General features: G+C 50.7%; 2 protein-coding genes across 2 annotated transcripts; one reads left to right on the top strand and one right to left on the bottom strand.

The window, feature by feature from the left end:
* Positions 1-61: 61 nt before the first annotated feature.
* Positions 62-17,087, top strand: HDAC1 (histone deacetylase 1). The gene is made up of 14 exons (XM_040587792.1): positions 62-183; positions 5,022-5,134; positions 5,589-5,706; positions 8,977-9,051; positions 10,216-10,354; positions 10,963-11,104; positions 12,315-12,407; positions 12,716-12,824; positions 12,947-13,087; positions 13,566-13,674; positions 13,780-13,910; positions 14,672-14,818; positions 14,952-15,000; positions 15,379-17,087. The coding sequence occupies exons 1-14, from the start codon at positions 135-137 to the stop codon at positions 15,404-15,406; spliced, it is 1,443 nt and encodes a 480-aa protein (XP_040443726.1). The 5' UTR covers positions 62-134; the 3' UTR covers positions 15,407-17,087.
* Positions 17,088-19,136: 2,049 nt separating this feature from the next.
* MARCKSL1 (MARCKS like 1) lies at positions 19,137-21,483 on the bottom strand. The gene is made up of 2 exons (XM_040587893.1): positions 21,318-21,483; positions 19,137-20,520 (listed from the first exon to the last, which is right to left on the bottom strand). Exons 1-2 carry the CDS (start codon positions 21,405-21,407, stop codon positions 19,915-19,917), a joined length of 696 nt encoding a protein of 231 aa, XP_040443827.1. The 5' UTR covers positions 21,408-21,483; the 3' UTR covers positions 19,137-19,914.
* Positions 21,484-23,487: the final 2,004 nt, after the last annotated feature.

Below are 23,487 nucleotides of genomic sequence, written 5' to 3'. Positions count from 1 at the left end.
GAGCGGCGCTCTCCGATAGGTCGGGAGCCGCGCGGGGGTGGGGCTGGTGGGGCGGCGGGGCCCGGGGCCCGGGGCGGGCCGGGTTGGGTTGCGCGGGGCGGCGGTAGGGTCTGTCGCTGTGGGGAGGCAGGAAAATGGCGCTGACGCAGGGGACCAAGCGGAAAGTCTGCTACTACTATGACGGTGAGGGACTGTGGGGCACCGACGAGGGTCGTCCCGGAGATTGCCGGGCCGAGGGGGCTGGAGGGGGCACCGGTGGGGGGGTGAGGAGGGCAATGGGAGGTGCTGTGGGGGTACTGGGGGGCACTGGGGATGGGGGGTGAGGGGTTGGCTGGGGGAGGGGAATGGGGGGGGTCATTGGAGGACGTGGGGGGTGGGGGTTGCTCAGAGTGGGGGGCTCTAAGGGTATTTGGGGGGTCACTGGGAAATGTGTCGGGGCTGGGGGCTGAGCTCTGGGGGTGTGTGGGGGTCAGTGGGGGCGCTGGGGAGGTGTTTGGGGGGGGGAGGGATGGCTGGGGGGCAGTGAGGGGGAAGGGAGGGCTGGGGCTGCGCTGGGGGTCAGAGGGATCAGGGCATGGGTGTGGGCATGGTTACGTGGGGACTCAGCAGGGTTGAGGGAATGGGGGACACTGGAGGGCATAGGAAGGATATGGGGGATAAGGGGATACGGGATGTCCCGGGATAGGGATAAGGGGAGAGGGGGGAGAGACAGGGGAGCGACGTTGGGGGAGATGGGGGGAGACAGGGGAGCAGCGTTGGGGGAGATGGGAGAGAGACAGGGGAGCAGCGTTGGGGGGAAGGATGGGGGAGGGACAGGGGAGCAGCGTTGGGGGAGGGATGGGGGAGAGGCAGGGGAGCAGCGTTGGGGGGAAGGATGGGGGAGAGACAGGGGGGCAGCATTGGGGGAAGGATGGGGGAGAGACAGGGGAGCAGCGTTGGGGGGAAGGATGGGGGAGAGACAGGGGAGCAGCGTTGGGGGGAAGGATGGGGGAGAGACAGGGGAGCAGCGTTGGGGGGAAGGGTGGGGGAGAGACAGGGGAGCAGCGCTGGGGGGAAGGATGGGGGAGAGACAGGGGAGCAGCGTTGGGGGGAAGGATGGGGGAGAGACAGGGGAGCAGCGTTGGGGGGAAGGATGGGGGAGAGACAAGGGAGCAGCGTTGGGGGGAAGGATGGGGGAGAGACAGGGGAGCAGCGTTGGGGGGAAGGATGGGGGAGAGACAGGGGAGCAGCGTTGGGGGAAGGATGGGGGAGAGACAGGGGAGCAGCATTGGGGGGAAGGATGGGGGAGAGACAGGGGAGCAGCGTTGGGGGAGGGATGGGGGAGAGACAGGGGAGCAGCGTTGGGGGGAAGGATGGGGGAGAGACAGGGGAGCAGCGTTGGGGGGAAGGATGGGGGAGAGACAGGGGAGCAGCGTTGGGGGGAAGGATGGGGGAGCAATGTTGCAGGAAGATGGGGGGAAAGATAGAGGAGCAGCACTGGGGTGAAATGGGGGGTGTAGGATAGGATGGGGAGGTATGGAGATCTATGGACTTTGGAGGTGAGGAAAGGCTGGGAAGGATCCAGGATGGAACGTGGGGCTGAGAGAGGCTTTGCGAGCCATGCTGAGATGCTGAGGGTTTCTGGGAGGATGGGGAGCACTCGGGGAGGTGCTGGGGGGCAGGACGGGCGGTGGGAAGATGAAGCCTCCTTGAGCCACGTTAAGAGGAAGAGGCACTCTCGAAGCTCCCATCTGGGTCAGTGGCGTTGCTGTCAAGCAAGGGACAAACCCAGAGGTGTTGGGAGCCAGACCGAATGCGTGGTTGGTTGTAGGGAGTTCCTGTGTCTAGGAGCATTGTTTAGTTCTGGCTCTGAACTTGGCTTGATTGTAGGCTGGCTTTTTTTTTGTTTATGTTCTGAGGCTGGGGAAGCGCTGCTTTGGGGCTAAATAATCATCCCGTTGGAGGAGGGAAGTAACAGGGGGGTAGAGTTGGCCAAGCCCCAAGCTGGGTATCTTGTGGGGCTGCCCTGCTTCTGCTGCGTAGTCTGTGGGAGAAATCCCAGTCACGTCGCCTCTGCACGTTCACAGCTGCCTCCCCTTCGGAAGGGCGACTTGGTGCTTCAGTGATGGGCAAACTCATTTTTAATAGTCTGTGATCACTTTTTGTGAAAGGTATTGTGCAATTCTCTATTTCGTCATGGTTTTTAGCCTGTGAAATAAAATAAAAGAATTGTCTTGCTGCTTTTTCTTGGTAAGTGGATGTGCCCAGTGTTCAAACAGTAAAGCGGGCTCTGTTAAACAGCTGTATGTGTCAGGTATATAGTGAGGGCTTGTTTATTTCTCCAGAAAAGTAAATCTAAGCAGTAGCTTTGCAAGCTGCAGTGACAGTCCTGCGGGGTCTCTGAGTCAGCTGGTGTCATGGGGAGGGCAGGGCAAGGAGGAGCCTGGATTAGAGCTGTGGGTGCAGTGAAACTGAGCCCGATTTCACCACACAACTGATCTCTGTGCAATACTCATCGTATCAAAACACAAGGGGATGCTGGAGCCCTGGGCTCTAAGATGCCTGGTTTAAAATTAAGAGTGCTTGTGAGTGGTGCCAGAATGCCATACCGTGTGTACATAACCTGGATGTTGGAAAAAAATGGTCTCTGTGTCCAAACTTAGCCCCGTCCTTGGAATATAACATACTCACAAAGAAGCACGTCAGATTGTGAGCAAGCTGTAATCTTTACAGGCACATGATGATGTCTTAAATATGAAATAACCAGTCATTTTGTTTGAAAATGCTAAGCAGAGATGCTGTCCTTGTAGTCTTTATTGCACGGTAACTACACAGAGTTAGTTTTATGCACGCTTGTCTATAGCTGCCCTCACTAATTTACTCTGTGGTGAGGTTTTAGAGCCTTCTTTCCACTGCTCTTTTACGAGCGGCTGGCAAACATCCACAGTGTGTCCTAGGGTGAAAGTGTGCTTTTATTGTCGGGGAGGGCATAATCTGCAGTTGTAGGAGGCCAGTTTGTTAGGGCTTTTATTTTCCATGCAGGGAGGTTAGAGCAGCGCAATCTAGTGCAGTAATTCCCCGAACGGAGGTCCCTGGGCGCTGTTGTGGATGGCATGCAGGTCTCTTCCTTGAGTCATAAATTTCAGGTGGCAGGAGGGCATCCTGTGCTGGAGAAGGAACCTGAGCTGCAGGGAAGGGGCTAGGTAAGATGAAGAGGTTGGGGAAAAGGTAGTCGGGTATCTTAAGGGTCCTTCAGGGAAATCCTGAGGGGTGCTGAGGGTATGTGCGAGCGTTTGAACTTGAACAGTGACTTCTCCTTTATTAGCTTGCCTTGTAGGACTTGCTTAACCCTAGCAGACAGGAAGAGGTGGCTGTTAGGTTCACATGCTTCTAATCTGCACTGACATCCATGAGCAGATGAGCTCGTCTGCTGCTCTGTGGAACTTGTGCTGGGATGTGTTTAGCAGAGTGAGCATGAACAGGGAGCCAGGGTTTGCCCAGGGCATTTCACTGACAGCCTGAGGTGAAGATGATGATGATTTTTCAAAGCTTCCTGTAGTTTTGTGCTTGTATTTTCTAGGTAGGGTCTTGAGCATCTCGTGTTGAGTTCCCCAAGGCTTGATTTAGTCTGATTTTACTGTAGGGATAGTTGCTGCAGTAAAATTTCGTGCAAAGAACACCCCATTTCACCATAGTGCCATGGACAGGTAAACTCCACCAGCAGTTTGGGTGTGGGATTTGCACCATTTGCATCGTCTTTGAAAATAGGGCCGTGTCCACAGGAGGAAAACTTACTGCTGTGTGCTGTGGGGAAGTAGCAGTTTCTCCTGAATGTTAAGATTGGTGATGAAATATTAATACTCCCAACTGAGTCACCAGCCAGACCGGATTGAATCTCCTGCTTCCTAAACTGATCAGGAGTTGTACAACTACATGAACAACTTAGGCTGGTTTCCCAAGAAAATGAGGCTTGCGCGATATTGCTGCTGCGTGTGGCTCTCTGCGTGTTTCCTGCTCTTGGCAGCTTTTGAGACCGTGCCTCTCACAGCAACATCAGACGGGAGGCAGAAATCTGAAAGTTAAATTTCTGGAAGTTTCATGGAAATGAGTACCCTGGGAAACCGAGAGGAATAAAAAAACCAGTTAGTGGTGCCTACTGTGGGAGAGTGCAGCATGAGCTCGGCTTCTGCTGGGTAGGGGAAAATCTGCACGGGGAGATGACCCGTGGGATGTATTTGCAGGAAGCTAACTTCGTTAATGCTGGTGTCCATAGGATAGCTCGTCAGGTGCGTCTGTGTGGGGGTGGGGTTGGCAGGAACTGGGATTCTCCTGAAGGATATTTCAAGCTGTAATAAAAGGTGAAAATGATTGGAGAAGCTATAAAGCTACAGCTGCGCTGGTGTTTGCTTATTTGACGGAATTAGCAGCTTTGTATCTTGTTTCTGTCAGGTAAGTAGGGAGAAACTGAGGCAAAGAGGCTACGTGCTCTTGTCTGGTGAGTCATTGTCTGAGCCGAGATTAAACTTGCATGCCTCTTGGCACGCGGGTTTCTGGTCAGAGTGCAATTGCATTTCTCGGTGAAACCTGCGAGCTCTGTACATGTGAGATACCATAGTGGACCTGAACTGCCTGGAGAGGACACTGGAGAGCTGTCGTTGTCCAAGTGATGACAGGCAAATGTGGTGTCCAAAGCTCCTCCTGCCCAAGAAAGCTGGAGCTCCCACCTCTTAACTTGTGCAGTGTGATGCTCGGTGCTCAGACTCTACCTGGATTGCCTTCTCCAGAACTGGCATTAAAAATTTCCTTCTCTGGCTATACTCTAATTTCCAAATGTTTGTCTTATTTGAGTCTACAATAAACTTTTCTGAATCCGTGGAGATACCTGTGCAAACAAGATGGGAGACCTTATCCCCTGTGAACAGATGTGCTGCTGAAGGACAAATAAAATGACAGATAACCTGATGGCTCTTGTGGCTCGGCTGTGATTCTGTTTGAAGAAATTCGTAGTTTTCCTGCTGTAACAAAATCCTTTCTGCTCCCAGGTGATGTTGGAAACTACTATTATGGCCAAGGACATCCAATGAAACCCCACAGGATCCGGATGACCCACAACCTACTGCTGAACTATGGCCTCTACAGGAAGATGGAAATATATGTAAGTGTAGGGCTGGCCATGAAGAGAAATATATATGAAAGATCTTAGTTTATGTTCTAATTCTGATGCTTCAGACTCCTAAGTTCTATGTTGACGAGCCAAAGAGGAAAGGAAGAGAAAAAAACCCCAACAGTTGTGCTGATGTATTTCTGCTTTCTTCTGATTGCTTGTTGTTGAGATGTTCTTTGCTTCACATAAGCTTTGGAGACTGGAAGATTGCTTTTCTCCCTGTAACTTAAATGTTTCCTTTGTCTAGATATGTAATACGTTCCAGTCTCTGGCGTTCTTGCCTTTGAAAATAAGTTTCTTTTGTTTGAGGTTGCTGGTTTGATTTTTTTTTTTTTTTTTTTTTTTTTTTTTTGCTGCTCCTGGGAGTAAATCTGAGGTTGGAAATGGGGAATTAGGGAGAGAGATGTGTTTCAGAACAAGTCTTGCTCTTTTTCTGTCCTTGCAGCGCCCTCACAAGGCAAATGCGGAAGAGATGACAAAGTACCACAGTGATGACTACATAAAATTTCTGAGATCTATTCGCCCAGATAACATGTCTGAGTACAGCAAGCAGATGCAAAGATGTAAGCCATGCCTGTAGCACTATAGTTCCTGCCAATGTTAAAATTTGTGGTTCTGGGAATTCTAGGTCAGCTTTAGAGGTTTGTGATAAAAAGAGTAGGAAGAATCATGGGAAATTGTCTTTCTGCTGCCTTTGCTTTTGATTTTTTTGGTAAGTCAAGCATTTTAAAAATGTATCCCTCTCTCAAGCCAGTATGCCAAAAGAACTGAGAAAACCCCTTGGACCTGGCTGTCTTTTGTTGGTCTTGTGTTTTGATGTCTTTTCTAAATCGTCTTCCTGGCTCAGAGATGACTGAAATACTCCATTTATGGGCTGCATGTATTTTGTGTTACTGCTTATCTTTAACCAGAGGCACTGAGTGGGAAAGGGTTTGTAATTTAAAACAAATGCACAGAGAAACCCCCAATGCATCAATTGTGTCCAAATCTGTGGGAACTCGGAAGGATTTTCAGGGCAGTGGCAGTTTGGAAGTAGGGGAGTGCTGAGATGCACAATAATACCTGTCCCCTTTGTGTCAGAATGGCTTATTTTGTGAGCTGGTCTCTTGTTCTAATCTCTCCAGTCCATGGGAGGGCTCTTTAATGGTGACTTTAATGTTACAGAAACCTTTTTTTGGTGTCTCTGCAACTCTGTGCTGATGTTTTTGGCTATGGCAAACTAGATTTCTAGCAAGTATAGGCAAATAGTGGGGAAGGCTTGAGGTTCATTTAAACAGTATTTCGGTCTTGCACGCTGCATTCCTTGAGAGCAGAAAAAAAGTTATTAGCCCATGGGGTTAATTTATGTGGAGTAAATGTTATCTCCAATTTAGAAGAAATACAATATGAAGTAGAGGCCCTTGGAAATCTGGTATGAGCTGAAGGGGACAGATATTAAGGCACAAGCACATAAGAGGAATGAGTAATATAGTTCACGAGTAATACACGTTGAAAGACTTCCTACAGTAAATGATGTGCCTTCATACACCAGATCATGGAATCATTTCGGTTGGAAAAGACCTTTAAGATCATTGAGTCCAACCGTTAGCCAAGCACTGCCAAGCCCACCACTAAACCACGTCCCTAAAGTGCCGCATCTGCACGTCTTTCGAATACCTCCAGCGATGGTGACTCCACCACTTCCCTGGGCAGCCCATTCCAATGCTTAACAACCCTTTTGGTGAAGAAATTTTTCCTAATATCCAACCTAAACCTCCCGTGGTGCAACTTGAGGCCATTCCCTCTTGTCCTATCACTTGTTACTGGGGAGAAGAACAACATATACCGAAGTACATATTTACACAGACTGAACTGTTTACCCCTGAAGCAGATACAGGTCATAAACACTCACTCTGCTGTCGCTGGTTGTCGACATTTTCTGTACTGTATTTCCACAGAACTATTGTTCCCTGAAGGAGGCAAAATACAAAAATTAATCTTAGACATGCAGAGGACAGAGCTTTTCTTCAAGACCTGCAGAACCTCTGTGTAGCCAGAGAACTGGCATAGGAGGCTCAGAACAGAGATGAGGGATATAGGAGACAAGGTCACCGCTCCCGAGTACTGTGGCAGGTCTCTGTAGCCTGCTTGCTGCTTCAGCTTTCCCTTTGAGAGAAGGATAGCTGCTATGATTTCCCTAGGAATGTTTCTGCCTTTAATGCTGGCCTCTGGTCACGCTCTGCTAGATACAAAGCTTCTCACCCACCCACTGCAAGGAAGAAGGAGCATTTACCTCTCATCTTCCACCAGAGCTTTGTACCTATAGTCAAGTCATTGACCTCTGTTACCAGTATTCCTCCTTAGTAGTCCTGGCTGCTCTGAATCTCCTTGAGGGGACAAAGCCCAGCTGGCTTCTCTTTACCTGGTAGCTCCTGTCTTTGTCAGGTATAGCAGTGGGATGCCCTCAGATACTGTCAGTACTGCCCACAAAGTTCTGAGGGGCAGCAGAGGCAATGAACAGTCTCTCTTTTCCTTCTGTTAATGTTGCCTGCCTGAGGACTGGGGAAGACTGCTCTGTAACCTAAAGGGCAAGAAGTTTAATTTCTTGTAAGAGGAAGCATGTAGAAATTGATGACTTAAATTCTCCTCACTTAACAGGGAAAGCTTCCAACCACCTCTTTGAGTTGATTATTCCAACGCTGCCCGTTGCCATGCCCTGCTGAAACAACTGGAAAGCGGGAACAATTGCTTCCTTCTGGGTCTCCAGATGGGTATTGTCCTTTTGAGAGAGTCCTGTCCCGAACTGGGACCATTCAGACACCCTTAGCACACAGTCTTTGTGGAGACTGTGCACTGACGAGTTTCTAATGCTGCAAGAACTGTGCTGTTTGTGCCTTTCTCACTAAGCACAGAAGAAAACATTCTACAGATGTTGTTTAAAAGTACAGATATTTTTTTTGTTTCTTTGCAAAAGCAATCTTGCAAAATCCTGATTCAATACAAGTCTGTTGTTACTGGGTTTTATTTTTAATCGTGGAACTATTTACAGTAGAGATTTATCCAGGGTAAAACTACGGCACTGCTGAGAGCTTAAAAACTGACAGTCGGGTGTGTAAGTAAAAAGAACGTACAAAGCGTAACCAAGCAGATGTGGATGTAAGCTTCTCGTCCAGTGCACGCCACTATCTGCTATCTTCCCACTTTCTCCTGCAGAGCTGTCACTGTTTGCTTTCTCAACTCCTTGTCAGCAATACAGCAGAAAATGGGAGCAAACCCCTTTCCCACTTGCTGAGGGGTTGGGTAGTGGAGCTCAGTGTCAGCTCTGTTGTCAGAAAAACCCCATTCCCCCCAGAAGGCACAGTGCCCAGGCAGCAGCGCTGCAGCCTGGCTGATGGAGGGTAGCCAGGGGTGCTCGCCCCCGTTTTGCACAGTTTGTGTGTGCCTGTGGTGACCAGCGTGTGCTGCCGGAGCAGAGCAGAATGCTGTAAATGTGCTGAGGACGTGTATCAGTATCACACAGCTCTTGCTGATAGCATCATCTCTCTGCCCACTCGGTTTCTGGATCCCCCGTAGGACACCTCGGTAGATGGCGTGCTGCTCTCACCGCAGCTCCTGGGACCTGCTTCCCTCTTTTCTTACAAGTCAGGAGCACCTTCCCTACAGCAACAGCCTTTTCGCCTCATCAGGCAATCCTCAGGTGGACGCCGTGAATGCTTTATTATTTCTGGGTGGTATTTTTGTTGGTTAAAACTTTTGATTGCTTGCCTGGTTAGCTTTTTAAATCGGAGCGGTGGTATAAGCTTTGTCATTTATTTGTAGCTTTCTCTTACTGACTCTTTTGTATTCTTTTCAAGTTAATGTTGGGGAAGACTGCCCGGTGTTTGATGGGTTGTTTGAGTTTTGTCAGCTCTCCGCTGGAGGCTCAGTTGGTAAGCTTACAAGTCATATGTTCTTTTTCTCTTAAACAGATGTATGGAATGTAGTTCTGTTTAGGAAATATTGTTGCGGGAGGTGGTGGGGAAGCCTTGTGAACCTATTTCTGATTTCCCTAATAATGAGATCCAGATTTCTTCCTGTGTGAGAGTTCGAGCCTTGCACATTGACAGATCACTCTCCATTTGTTAAGCATCTCTTCACTGGACACATGAAGGACTGTAAGCGATATAACAGCACTGCCAGTGACTTGAGTTAAAACAAAACCAGAGCAGTAACAGAGGTTTAATAAAAAAAAAAAAAAACGTGAGCTTTACAAGAAAAAAAAAGTTGTAAAAACCTTACTCTGGGCAGGCATAAGGTGGAAAGGAAAGAAAAGGGATACTTTATTTGTTTTTTTTTTTTAACAAAAAGCCACTGTCTCTGGACATGAGGCAAAATAGAACCTGGAAGGTTTCAGTAAGCTCCCTGAAAGCCGGGGCATTAAAAATGCTTTTGCTATTTTAAAATGCTTTTGTTGCAGAAAGATTGGAACTGTGTTACTGTGCTTAGGTGTTAAAGCTTTGTGGCTGCTACTCCCACAATGACATCTAGAAGTCTTTATTTCCTGTAACGTAGTTCTGACTGCAGCATTTTTTGAAGTAGCTCTATGCTCTCTGGTCCCACGGCTGTAGATTCCACAGAGTAGATCGTTTGTTTGAATCCAGGGAGACTTGCAAAATTTGCAGAAAGTTTATGAAGGGGCTGAGGGAAGAGAACTTCCCTCAGTAAACGCATAGTCAGTGGATGACCTAAATATATGTTGGATAAAACCTTTCATTAGAATCTTTTGTTCGGGGCACTGAGAAATCTAGACTGTCTTCAGCTGTGACCCCAGCTCGAATGTTGTGGACTCGTTTGTGCAGCTTTCGTGCTCTGAGGCAAGAGTGGGAAGCAGTGAAAAGTGCGTGCAGACAAAACAGAGCCTGCATTTCTCTTCCCTTGCCTTTTGTTCGTTTGCTGAGACGGCCAATGTTAAACCCTTGGGCTTGTGCTTTGTCAAGTACCCAAACGTACACATCAGCAGTGATGCGATCGTAAGGGACCAGTACTTTACCCCTCAGTCTCTGTCACGGGGCGTTTGCTCACATGCTAACGTTTTGTAATTCTTCTCCCAACAGCCAGTGCTGTGAAGCTGAACAAGCAGCAGACAGATATTGCTGTGAATTGGGCAGGAGGCCTCCACCATGCTAAGAAGTCAGAGGCTTCTGGCTTCTGTTATGTCAACGATATCGTCTTAGCTATCTTGGAGCTCCTAAAGTATGGGCAGTACTATTTTACCCCTTTTGTTTGTCCGTTCTGCTGCATTTCCTCTGCATCCTTAAGTGCTTTCTTCCCAGTCTTTTCTTTTTGTTGCTTTTTTTTGAGCTGTGTTTTCCCAGAAGGGCTTATTCAGCTTTCTGGTGGGATGTGGTACCCTCTGTCCCGAAGAGGGTATGTCTAACAGTGGCACTGTGCAGGAGGTTGCTCTTGGGCCCTTGCCTCTCTCACCACCCACCCTAGAAGAGGGAGCACAGCTGTCATACGTGACAGCTTTTGGCTCCAGGCAAACCTCAATGGGAGGCTTGGAGATAAAAATGCAGTCTGTTGGCTGGATCTGAATAAACTGAGTTGTGTCTGCCTTCAGAGATCAGTTGCAGCAGCAAAAGCCACTTGATTTTCCTCTGTGGTTCTGTTCCACTGCTGACCAAAGCACATGTTCATTCTCTGTAGCTCTTTTGCTTGTAGACTCTGGAGGGAGAGCTGCCCAGTAGCTGTGCAGCCTGGGGATTAGCACCAAATTCCTTGCTCTCCTCCCATTCGCTCTGCTGCTGAAGGCAATATCTGCTCGGAAGAAATGCGGTATTTTGACTCCTTTTTGATCCTAGGTATCACCAGAGAGTGCTGTATATTGACATTGATATTCACCACGGAGATGGCGTGGAGGAAGCCTTTTATACCACAGACCGTGTCATGACCGTGTCCTTTCATAAGTACGGAGAATACTTCCCAGGAACAGGGGACCTACGGGTGAGAATGAAGGCTTAGCAGAAAATTACCCTGAAATTTGGCCTCTTCCATCTGTTTGCTGTCGTACTAATTTAACTGAAATCACTGCTCTCCTGAGTTTTCCTGCTTTCAAAGTGGCATCCTTTTTCTGAGGGCAGAGGTGTGTATGTGAGGCAGCTCGCTTGGCTCTTGGAGTGGGTGTTTTATTCCTGTGATCGTGGTCTGTATAGTGATAAACCCAAGGCTTTGATACCAGTCTCTTAGCAGCCTTCTGGGGGGATTGCGCTCAGAAAAGTGACTCGGAAGATGGCATGTTGGTCATCTGTAGCTACTTGCAAACTAAGCTTGGTCACACAAGCTTTTGGGTGAAAGTTTAGGAAGGAATTACTCTGTGTGTTGGTTTATCTTGTTGGCATTTCCTCCTGTGAGTCAGTTCTGCCCTTTAATGAATTGTGGTGTTAACTGTGGCACTCCTTCAAGTTAGATACAGGTGTGGTTCACTTTGTGACTTCTGACATTGCCAGAATGCTGTTCTCAGGGGTGAAATGTTCTTTACCTTTTTTTTTTTATGTGCTTTTTAGTGGAATTGCATTTTTCTGATCTAAATTCTCTTCTCTTCCACTTGTGACTTGTATTTTTTTCAGCCCGGCCCCAGAGTTTGGCACTGGTGGTGTGAACTTGTGTGTAGCTGCAGCATTCTTTCCTGGTGCAGCCACTCTGCACCATGAATGAAATAAGTGTTTTTAATAAAACACTTTGGTGTGAGAGAGATAATGGAAATGTAAAAATAGATGTATTATTTTAAAGTAAAAATAGATTCCTTTGGTTACTAGACCGCACGGTCAGCCCAAACTGGTATTTTGGGCTGTGCATCTCGGCAGCATACAGGTTTGAAACTAGAAGTTTGGCTACCAGTCTTATTGCTGTGTAAGAGGGTGGCTTTTGCCAGTGAAATGGGAGCCTGGGTGCTCAGAGCAACATGTAGTAGTAGATTTTTCTTCTCTTGAATGCTGAGGGCCAGATGCACCCACCTATCCCCAATAAGCTGCTGCTGCAGTCAACTGACTCTTGCTGCCTTCTGCCAGGACAGTATTTGTCCCTGAGAGCCTAGGTTTACGTTCAGATTACGCTGACGGAATCCCAGGCTTCCCTTCCTAATCTGGGGCACAATTTATGTGTTGCAGTTGGTTCTCTGGTGATTTGCGGTCTCTCCTGTCTTTCACTCTAATAGGATATTGGTGCAGGCAAAGGCAAGTACTACGCTGTCAACTACCCTCTCCGGGATGGAATTGATGATGAGTCCTATGAAGCAATATTCAAGCCGGTAAGTGAAGACATCTTTGCCGAGGGATTGTTTGGGGACCGTACTTTGTCACTGGGTGACTCAGGGAGCCATTCTTTAGGGAGATTGATTCAGTCTTCTGTGATAAGATTCTTCAGGGGCTATATTCCTCCTTAACAATTGCAGCCTGCTGTCAGTAAGCTGCTCTTTGTAAGAGCCTTAGTGTTACCAATATTAGGGGGGTCAGCAGCTGTGGGAGCACTAAGGGATGCCTTCATGTCGTTTGCTGACATGGACATTACTGTGTTGCTGTCCTGTGGAGAGTGTGTAACAACGGGTTTCTTGTTTAGGTGATATCGAAAGTGATGGAGACGTTCCAGCCTAGCGCAGTCGTCTTGCAGTGCGGGTCAGATTCTCTGTCAGGGGACAGGCTGGGTTGTTTTAATCTGACCATCAAAGGTAAGAGTACCGTGCAGTGCCTGTGTTGGACTGGCATAACTGATATAATTAGATTGCGTTGAAAAGTTTTCTGTTCGTATGCCATGAAGCTCAACCCTTCTCTCCCGCTGCTTTTGCTGCAGGTCATGCCAAGTGTGTGGAGTTTGTAAAAAGTTTTAATTTGCCTATGCTGATGCTGGGAGGAGGTGGCTACACAATCCGCAACGTGGCTAGATGCTGGACCTATGAGACTGCTGTGGCTTTGGACACTGAAATTCCCAATGGTAATTCTCCCTGGAGCCTTTGAAGCAAGACTAAGGAACAGTGACGCTCTAGTAACAGCTCAGGGAAATGACGTTTCTGTGGGAGAAGTAGCAACCCTAAGATGTTTCATTAGCTCTTGATTATTACCTGTGGAGGAGCTTTCGGATGCCCTAATTTGCAGTAGCTGATCTTGTTTGCATTCTAGTCCTGTAGCTGTCCCCTCCAGCAAAAGGTACCCAGCGGCCTTGCTGACTTACTGAAATGAGATGACCTTCTACTGAAAACTTGTGTGCGCGCAGATAGTGTTTAACTGCCAAGTAAGCTTTGATGGTGCTGTTGCTAAGTTGTCTGCTTTGATCTGATTTTGGGCTAGGAGAGCCTGGGTTCCTATGCCTAGGTAAATGCAGTTGTGCTTTTCCATAGAAACAACATGTTTGTGGGATTTTGTCACCAGCCCAGTGGTAATTTGGTGTTTATTCCCTTCTAACTTGCCTGCAGAACTCCCGTATAATGACTATTTTGAGTACTTCGGACCAGACTTCAAGCTCCACATCAGTCCCTCGAACATGACTAACCAGAATACCAATGAGTATCTTGAGAAGATCAAGTAAGTGTTTGCTTCTCTTCGCGAGACTGACACCTTCTCCTGGGGGCTTCACAGCCGTGGGTGGCATCTTGCTGACGGAGGTGTTCCTTTCCTGGCTGGCTCTAGGCAGCGTCTCTTTGAGAACCTGCGCATGCTGCCTCATGCTCCCGGCGTCCAGATGCAGCCAATTCCTGAGGATGCTGTTCAGGAAGACAGCGGAGATGAAGAGGAAGAAGATCCTGAGAAACGCATTTCAAGTATGTGCTTGTCTCTGGCATAGGTGCGTTGCCCGGCTGGGAAACGTGCTGTTCAGAGCCTGTGGGTGCCAAAGCTGAACAGGATCGGTTAGCTGGAGAAGCATGCAAGTTCTAAACCGAGTGATTTTAATAAAGAGAGGAGGATAGATCTAGAAGTATCTCGATTCTGCAGTCCTTCAGTTTGAATCTATTGCCACCATTCTGATTGATTTTGTAAGATAAAGCAATGACGCAACGCACTGCAGGCTGAGAGATTTCTTTTCCCTTGGAGAAAGGGCACTTTTGCCAGATGATTTCCATAATGGGAGAACCTAGGCTTTAATGTGAGAATTTAAACGGTTTCTGTGATGTAGGTGCTATGACAGAATGCTTTCTGAGAGACTGTCAGGTTTGATCCCAGAAGTTGTCTTCCACTGTGAAAATGCTAGTTTGTATCCAGATTGGCTGATGGCCTTTAGATCTGGCAGACAGATTTTCTCAGTGTGAGGTTGGTTAACCTGCTTATGCTGTCAAGTCTAGACATCACACCGTACCTAATCCAAGTCATACATGTGATCTTGGATCTTAGGCATGAGCAGTTAGGAGTGATGAGTTAAAAGATAGGGCAGGTAGAAAGACGAAGTGTTTTATCGTGGCCTGATTCTGACTTACGTAGGCTGGTTAGTTCGTTCCGGCGTGTAGATGTACTTGGAGAAGTTAGTGCTTGGTGTCTCCTGACTTCTAAATCTGCTGAAACAGCCTCTTGTTCTTCTCGCACTCAGTCCGCAATTCTGATAAGAGAATATCCTGTGATGAAGAATTCTCTGACTCTGAAGATGAAGGGGAAGGAGGGCGCAAAAATGTTGCCAACTTTAAGAAAGCCAAGCGTGTGAAAACAGAAGAGGAAAAGGAGGAAGAGGAGAAGAAAGGTAAGCACGAGAGCCTGAAGACTCATGAGAGCGTGAGTTCCACTAGAAGCTCCCAGCTCCGTGGAACTTCGCCCGGCATGTACTTTCCTGCTGCACTACTGTGTGTCTTTTTTGTTGTTGTTGTTTTTCCTAGATGAGAAAGAAGAGGAAAAAGCAAAAGAGGAGAAAGCGGAACCCAAAGGGTGAGCCCTCTCTCCTGGCACGGTGATTAAATGGCTGTGCTTATAGTTCCCCGTGCATCTCCCCGTGCCCCCAGTGGGGTGTTGCACAGGTTGAGGAGTTGGAGGAGGAATGTGGAGGTTTGGATGGCTTCATCAGGGCTGTGAATGGGAAGAAATTTGCGTGTGTACAACAGCACCAGCTGCTAAAGCACTGTGAGAGCCTGCAGTGAAGCGAGCTTAAAAATACTGTGCCTTCATTCAGTTACGCGTTACAAGTTTTAGGTGGAGATGGGCCGTATAATCAGTATTTTTAAGGTTGCAACTCTGGCTTGTTATTAAAGCTTGGGCACAGCTCGAGTCGCTTGTTTAAACCAAATTCTTCATTTCTTGCTTCCACAGGGTGAAGGAAGAAACGAAATCCACCTAAGATGGCTGCAGCTGGACAGTACCTGTCAGTGCGTAGTTGTCATAGGTTAGCTTCTCTGGTTGCCTCCCATTCCACAGGATCTATATTTTATATGTTTCTGTATATATTTCTATATAAATATATAAATGACTTGAGAACTGTAAATTATTCCTTGCTGCACTCCGCTGGGAGCAGATAGGGAGGATTCTGCAGAGTAGACAGACCTGCGCTGCCCAGATTTGGTGACTGGGAAGTTTCACGCTTGCCTTCCACTGCCTCCTTAGTGTGTCTTTGAAAAATCACTTCCTTTCTTTACTCTCTCCTCTGAAATAACCACCCTTGGAAAAGAATAATTTAAGTAGAAGTAGTATCTGCATTTCAGGTTAGGTGGAAAGATGGCCATGAATATTGTTTTTCCTTTTTTGGTTTGTTTTTTTTTTTTTTTTTTCCTTTTGGTGGGAGAATATGAGCTCCCAAATGAAGCCTGTGAGAGACTGACTATTCCTTTGGTCTTCAGTTTGATTCCACCATGGCAAGTAACTGCAAGCTGGTGCCGCTTCTCAGGGTCAAATAGTGCAGTTCTTGAATAGAGTTGGCTACCTCCCTGCAGCAAACTTGTGGAAAGAGATGAAGCAGCTTAAAAGCAATCTGAAAAGCGCTTTAGTGAATCAGCCCAAGAGCCCTGCAGGTGCAGATCTGGAAAATGCAAAATGAAAATCACCCTAATGTGGTGGTTAACATTTTCCAAGATCTTGCAGATCCAGTTAGTGTGGCAGCATTATGCATCTGGAGTAAGGGATGAAATTTTTGTACCTTTTTTTCTATACTTATGCCCCTCTGTTGGGGGGGGGGGGGGGGGGGGGGGAAGTGAGTTACTGCCCATTTGGCCGCCTGCTTTGCTTTTCCTGCTTGTTCTGCCCTCGGCTACACGTGCCCTAATGTGTTTTCCCAGTACTGATCTGTGTCCTAGGCTGAAACCACTGCAGAAATTCCCGACTCTTTTCAAGGCCAGACCAAACAGAGCCTGGCTGAAACCTGTTGCTAACGTGTGTCGCTCACAGAAAAACTCTTCTCTGAAGTTACAAAATGTTTTCAAATTGAACCTTTCCTCTTTCCTGCTCTCGAGGCCGGTAAATATGGAGAACCTTTTCATCAGCCGCCTGAGCTGTTGTAAGGGAACAGCAGATGGGGCTCTGTACATTTTTATAAGTACTCCTCTTCCTACTCCCACGCATTATCTCACACCCCAAAGGTCTTTTGTGACCATAACTGGCCTTTCTTTTGCGTCTCGTTTTGTACAGCTGATCATTAGATGAGCTTTTCGGTGAAATGCTTTGCAGAAGTTTTGCAGGCAGTTTTGACTCGCTGCTCTCCTTTCTCAGGGGGATTCCTCTGTCCATAAGAGGATCTGTACCTCCCACGGAGCGCTGCTGATGGTTTCAACTCTAATAATGCTGCTAACTTAACACAGGTTATTTTTTAAATGTTTTATTTTTTTAAATACTTCTTTTCCCTTTTCCACCGTGAGTTTTTTAGTCTTTGAATCTGAGTGACGTGTCACTCCCGCTCTTCAGTGTTTGTATGTGAAGCAAGAGAGATCAGTGTATCTTTGTGTCTGGGGGGGGGGAATATATTGTGGTTTTTTAAAGATGCTTTTATTTTGAATTTTGAGAATCTTTGTAATAAAACTGGTACATTTCTATGGTTGGTGTGAGTTTGTACTGCTTTCTGCTGAGAGGAAACACCCGGGTAGAGTAGGAGTTCAGGTTGGTTTCAGAGCCATTGCTGGAAAGTGGTGCACAAAAGCTGACAGCTGGAATCGGGCTTCGGAACGAAAGGTGGGGTGAGGCAGGGCTCCTTCCCCTCCTCTTTCAGGAAGAGGGCTAGCTATGTTGATTTAAACACCACCCACCAAAGCATTTTATCTGGAACATACTCATGCTGTGTGTGAAAGACTGCTTTAGTTTCTTTTGTAGGTGTTTGCTGCTTTTCTTTTTTTCCCTCCTTTCTTTCCCCCCGTGTTTTATAAAATACCCTTGAAATTTTTTCCTTGGGACCCTTCTCCCCAGAAAAGGTAAATCAAAATACCCCGGTTTTTGTTTGCTCACAACTGTTCTACCCTACAAACAAGGGTCACTGGGGTGGTTTTTCTGTCTCTTTTCCTAAATTATAGCTGGGTTCTCATCCAGCAGCATTGCTGGTGCTAATTGGATTTGTGGTTTGTTTGGAGTTACAGCACTTCGCGCAGCTGATGCTCCGAAAGCAATGCTAATCTAGAAAAGGAATAATAAGTTATGGGAAGGGAGTATCTTTTGGATGAACTTAAGTGATTTTTTTATCTGGCATTCAAGTAAAAAAACTTGAATATAATTAGGAGCGGGTTAATTCTGCAGCCGAGTGGTGATCACACCTGAAACGGACACAAAAGGCTCAGAAGCCAAATCTGTTTTATGTAGTTAAGAAAAAGCTTTGTGTGGCACAGCAGACTTTCACTGCTGTAATACTACTCCAGGAAACAGAGTTATCCCTTTCAGCAGAGCAGACAATTAAAATCCTCTCCTCCTCGAACCCCAACAACTGTACAATTCCGGTTCCCCTGCCAGCTCAGGCGTGCCAACGTGCGCCTGCAGTGCTTCTCTTCCAGCCTTTCTTAAAATGGCTGCCACGATGCTGCACGGCAGCTCCCGGCAGATGCACCGAGCACGACGCAGCTGTGTCCCGCTTGACAAACCGTGAACAAGCTTAGAAATCAGTGCAGACCCCGGCACACACATTTAAAATACCTTTTTTTTTTTTTTCCTCTCTCAAGGAGGGAGGGGGGGAAAGGTGGGGTTGCCCCCCAAATAAATAGGGTTGAATACCCCGCTGGATTTGGAAGCGGGTCACTCGCTTTAGCTTCCCACTGGTGGGAAGAGGATGGAAAAACTAAAGAGTTTTGGCTGTTTCCACCTACCTCGATGGTCCTTGCCCCAGGCCCTACCTTGCCAGGGTGGTGCCGAATGGGCAAACAATGGTCCTCGGTTGGGCAAACAGTGGTCCTCGCTTTTCTCCAGCTTCTTCACCAGCCAAAACCAGCAGGGGCCGGTGATTAGATGGGAATTAGGAGCAGGTCATTAAATAGAGGGGCTGTGCCCGACTGCTGCAGCCTAAGCTGCCAGAAGGAGCTCTCATGTAGCCTTCATGCTCCAAGCTGCTGGAGCCAGGCAGCCTTCCTTCCCAGGGAGGTAAAAAAAAATATAATAAATTATTGAAGTCACCTCCACCCCTGTGCAGATGATAGGAGTGATGGGGGCACCCCTTGTGCCTTCATTTTCTCTTTGACAGTCAATCTTTGCACAGTTCTTGCGCTCTAGCATGTCGTTTCAGGAAAGAGGAGTCAAGCCTAGTCTAAGGAGACTAAAAAAAAAAAATATGGAAGAAACCAAGCTTAAAATGGGAGTTTCTCCCATTAGCCCCTCTTTACTCGAAGGGACTCTTCCCCCCCCACTCCCCCAGAAAAAAAATAAATGGGTTAGAGCTAAGAAAACAGGTACAGAGCAGGCAGCTGAACAGCAATCCCAAGGTAGCGACAAGAGGCTGGTGTGAGAAAGTCCTTTGTGGCTGTAGCTCTACATCTGCTGCAAGTCAATTAACTGCGAGCAGAACCAGGGCTGGAGTGATTAAATGCAGCAGCTGTTGAACTAAATAAGCAACTGCTATCTTCCCTGGCCCTCGTCTGGCATCCAGGACAAGAAGGACTCAAGCTCACCCATGAAGGGGTCACCATTTATTCCTTTCAAATGTTACAAGAAAGCCCATACAGCTCTTTTTTTTTTTTTTTTTTTTAGAAGTTAGAAAATTGCAAATCAAGTGTTTTGGCCATTAAAAAATTATTTACAGAGAAAACAATGTTGCTTCACATTATACAGCTGGCAAGCCCCCTCCCTCCACCCCACACCCTAGAAGTTATCCCTTAGAAGCAGAATTAAACACAGCGGACTTACAAGCTTTATGGTTTTAAGCCAATAGTAAGACATTATAAAAAACTAACCAGATTAGCTTTTAAACCATCGATTTCTATAAAAAGCACAAAATACTTTAAATGAAGTCAGAACCAGGAATGTAAACTGAGGGGGGGGGGCGGGGAATAAATCCATTGAACAGTCCCTGGCTTGCTGGGCTTTGCAGGCTGCCAGGAGGAGAGGGGACAGCCAGGACACCAGCAGGGACACCAGGGCGAGATGGGAGATGGGGCTTCTCGCAAACTGTAAATTCCAGTTACATCCAGGATAGTCTTCCTCCGTGGTTTTTAAGGATTCAGGTAGAACTACTCCCAAGTGGTGGTGGTGGTGGTGGTGGGAATCCAAACCAGCTTTCTAAGAGGGAGGGGAAGAAATAACTGGGGGAAGAGGGAGGGGTGTCGGTTTTAGAAAGTGGTGTCAGTTCTAGGTGGGATGGGGAGGTGTGTGGGCAAGGCAGCGAGTCCGTGGTGTTACCGGGATGGAGAGGATGGTGTAAGAGTCTTAAGTCAGGACGATGCCAAGCGGGCTCTACTCTTCCTTCTGCTCCGCCGCCGGAGCTGCTGTAGGCTCAGGCCCCGCGGGGTTTGAGGGCTCCCCCGCTTTGGCCGTATCCCCGTGGCTTTCCCCTGGTTGCTGCTTCTCTTCCTCCTTGCTTTCTCCAGCTCCTGCATCCTCCCTCTTGGGCTCGGCTCCCTGCTGCCCATCGGCAGCCGGGCTGCCCTGCTCCTCCGGCGTCCCCTCCGCCGGGGGGGCCGAGGGCTCCGTCCCACCGGCCGAGCACGCGGGGTTCTCCTCTCCCTTGGCCTCTGCCTTGCCTTGGTCCTCCGTGGGAGAGGACCCGGAGGAGTCCCCGGCTTCTTTTTTATTCTTCCTAAACGAGATCCCGCTCAGCTTGAAGGATTTCTTGAACGAGAACTTCTTCTTCTTCTTGGGGGTGTCCTTAGGGGCTGCGGCACCTTCGGCTTTAGCATCCCCCCCTTCGGTGGGGGGAGCAGGCTCGATGGCATCCCCACCGCCCGGCTCGCCCTTGCTCTCCTCCTTGAGGGGCTCAGCCGAGCCGTTCCCATTCAGGGGGGGCGCCTCATCACCCACCTTGGGTGTCACCTCCCCGTTGAGCCTCAAATGGCCATTCTCCTGGGGGGGGGGGGAGGGGGGGGAAGCAGAGCATCAAATTAGACACAGCTGGGACCCCCTCCCCAAAACCCCACACCCAGCTGTGTAAGGGGAGCACAGGGCACTGGGGGGATGTACCGGCGGGGGGGGGGGGGGCACAGGGCACTGGGGGGGATGTACCAGGTGGGGGGGGGGGCACAGTGCAGGAGGCATCAGGCATGGGGGGGACATGGGGAGGTGGGATGCACACAGGCATTGGTGGGGGGGGTGCACCAAGCCCTGGGAGCGGGGGGTGCTCCGGGCATTCGGGGGGCACACATAGGGAGGCAGGGGTGCACGGGCATTGGGGGGCAGGGGGACTGTGCATGGGGAGGCAGGGGTGCATTGGGGGGCTGCTTGGGGGGGGGGCACCGGTCATTGGGGCAAAGGGGTGCATGGGGGGTTGCACCGGGCATTGGGGTGGGGGATGCGCATGGGGAGGGGGGGGCACCGGGCACTGGGGTGGGGGGAAGAGGGGGTGCACGGAGAGGGGGGATGCACCGGGCATTGGCGGGAGGGGGTGTCAGAGCGCTACCACCGGGGGGCGCCCGCGCTCCACGCCCGGTGCCGGGGCGAGGCGGCGGACGGGGCCCCCGCCCGGTGCCGGGAGGGATCCCGGGGCGCGGGCGGTGCCGCATCGCTCGGTGCCCGCCGGGCAGAGGGTCCCGGTCCCGGTCCCCCGTCCCTCCCCCGCCGAGCGGCCGCCGCCTTTGTCTGCCCGCCCCGGCGGGGTCCACGGCCGGTCCCCGGTGCCGCCCCCGCCCGGTGCCGGTCCCTACCTGCCCGTTGGCCTTGGCGGGCTCGGCGGCGGGGCCGGGCGGCGGGGCGCTGCCCCCCGCCTTGGCCGCCTTGGAGCCCTGGCTGCCCATGGTGCGGCACGTCGGGCGGACCCCGCCGCGGCGGCTGCGCTCGGCGGGCGAGCGGCGCCGAGAGGAGTGGGGCGACCCCCCGCCGCCCCGTAATAAGGCGCGGGCCGGGGGCGGGCCGCCAGCGAGCCCGCCCCGGGGGCGGGGGCCGGGGATGGAGCCACCGCCCCGGCGGGGCCCGGGGGTGCCCATGGCCGCCGGTCCCCCGGCAGCCCCGGGTGGGGCGAGGCCAGGCGGCAGGGGGCAAGGGGAGCGGCTCCCCCCGGCCCCGGCACCCCGGTGCTGCTCGCCCCAGCCCCCTCAGAACAGGGGTGACTGCCCCCAGCCCCCTCCTCCCCGGGGTGCTGCTCCCCCAGCTCACTCATCCCTGGGATGTCATTGCCCCCGGTCCCCTCACCCCTGGGATGCTGCTCCCCCAGCCCCCTCAGAACAGGGGTAACTGCCCCCAGCCCCCTCACCCCTGGGGTGCTGTTTCCCCCAGCCCCATCACCCCTGGGGTGCCTCTGCCCCCAGTCCTCTCATCCATGGGGTGCTGTTCCTCCCAGTCCCCTCACCCCTGGTGTGCTGCTCCCCCCCAACCCCCTCACCCCTGGGGTGTCTCTGTCCCCAGCCCCCTCACCCCTGGGGTGCTGAGCCCTCAAGGCCCCTCAGAACAGGGGTGACTTCCCCCAGTCCCCTCACCCCTGGGGTGCCTCTGCCCCCAGTCCCCTCATCCATGGGGTGCTGCTCCCCCCACCCCAGCACCCCCGAGGTGCAGCTCATCCCAACCCCAGCCCCCCTGGGGTGCCTCTGCCTCCAGCCCCAGCCCCCCTGGGAAAGCCCCGTGGGTACCACTCATCCCAGCCCCCCCCCCAGGACAGGGCCACGGCACAGCTTGCTTCTATCCCACCCCCCACGGCACTGCCCACCCTGGGGTACCCTCACCCCAGCCCTCTTGGTTCCCGGAGGGTCCTGCTGAGGCGGGGGGCAGGTTGTGCCATGGATCACACGCTGCGCACCCTGGCACACAGACCGCTATGTTTTCCTCCTCCGGTTCTTCCCCCTTTGCTTTCCTGGAAAAAGGAAAGTGGAGGAGAAAAGAAAATGAGACTAAACTGGAGTGGATGCTAACGCTGGCGAGGGGCCAGCTCTCCCGTACTGCCAGGGCCACCGGCAGCGTGGAGCCAGCGGTGACCGTGGGGGTCCTGCTCCCGGGGCTCCCTTGGCACCCAGGCACAGCTGATTTCACTGGGGGGGGGGCCCAAAATCGAGACCTTTTTCTGCCTCTCCATGCCAGCAGCATCCCCTGGCCAGCCTGCACCCCACTGGCAGCTGCAGCGGGCCATGCTCCTGGGTGCCATGTCCTGAGCCCCATGGCCCCGGAGCCCTCCAGGCACCCTGCACCCCAATCCCACCGGAGCTGCCACAGGCAGGCGGGACCCCCCAGCCCCCAGCACCCAGCTGCGCCACGGAGCCAGTGCAGGATCAAGGCCAGCATCTCCGAGGGGAAAACAATGTGCCGCTGTGTGCGCTCCGCCAACAAGGTCATGTTTTGTCTCTGTCCTCCCTCCCCTCCGGCACACATCATCTCACCCCCGTTAGAGCAAAATTTCTGTGTTAATTAAAACAGGCGGCATCTTCCTTATTGACTTTTGGTTGCCAGTTGATAAAGCCTTTGAGCGGCTGCTGGTCTGGCCGCCCACGCCTTTGCCCAGCTGCAAGATTGAGAGTTGCCCGAGCGGCTGTCAGGGCTGCCAAGGGGCTGTGGGGGACGTACCCCCTGTAAAAACACCCGCTTTTCGGAGCGTAGCGAGGCTGTTTTGGGAAGACAAACAGTCTAAGCAAGTATATTGAATTAGTCAGAAAATACGCTCCGTCTTCTCTGACTTGTTCCCCGGGGCGAGTGTCCCCAGGCTTTACCTGCCGGGGAGCAAAACCCAGCAAAGCCACAGCTGGTGAGCCCTTCTCTCTGCCCCAGCGGAGTCTGGCGTGGGGCAGCATCTGTGCCCACCCCATGCTTCTCTTCCCACCTTCTGGGAACGATTTGCTGCCTTTCTGTCGGGGGCCATTTTGTCCTGGCTCTTCTCTGTAGGAGTGTAAAAAG

The sequence above is a fragment of the Falco naumanni genome, chromosome 3 (assembly GCF_017639655.2).
Source record: "Falco naumanni isolate bFalNau1 chromosome 3, bFalNau1.pat, whole genome shotgun sequence".
In the NCBI taxonomy this organism is placed as follows: domain Eukaryota; kingdom Metazoa; phylum Chordata; class Aves; order Falconiformes; family Falconidae; genus Falco; species Falco naumanni.
The sequence above is the reverse complement of the archived record's forward strand: the minus strand, read 5'-3'. Positions and strand labels throughout refer to the sequence as shown.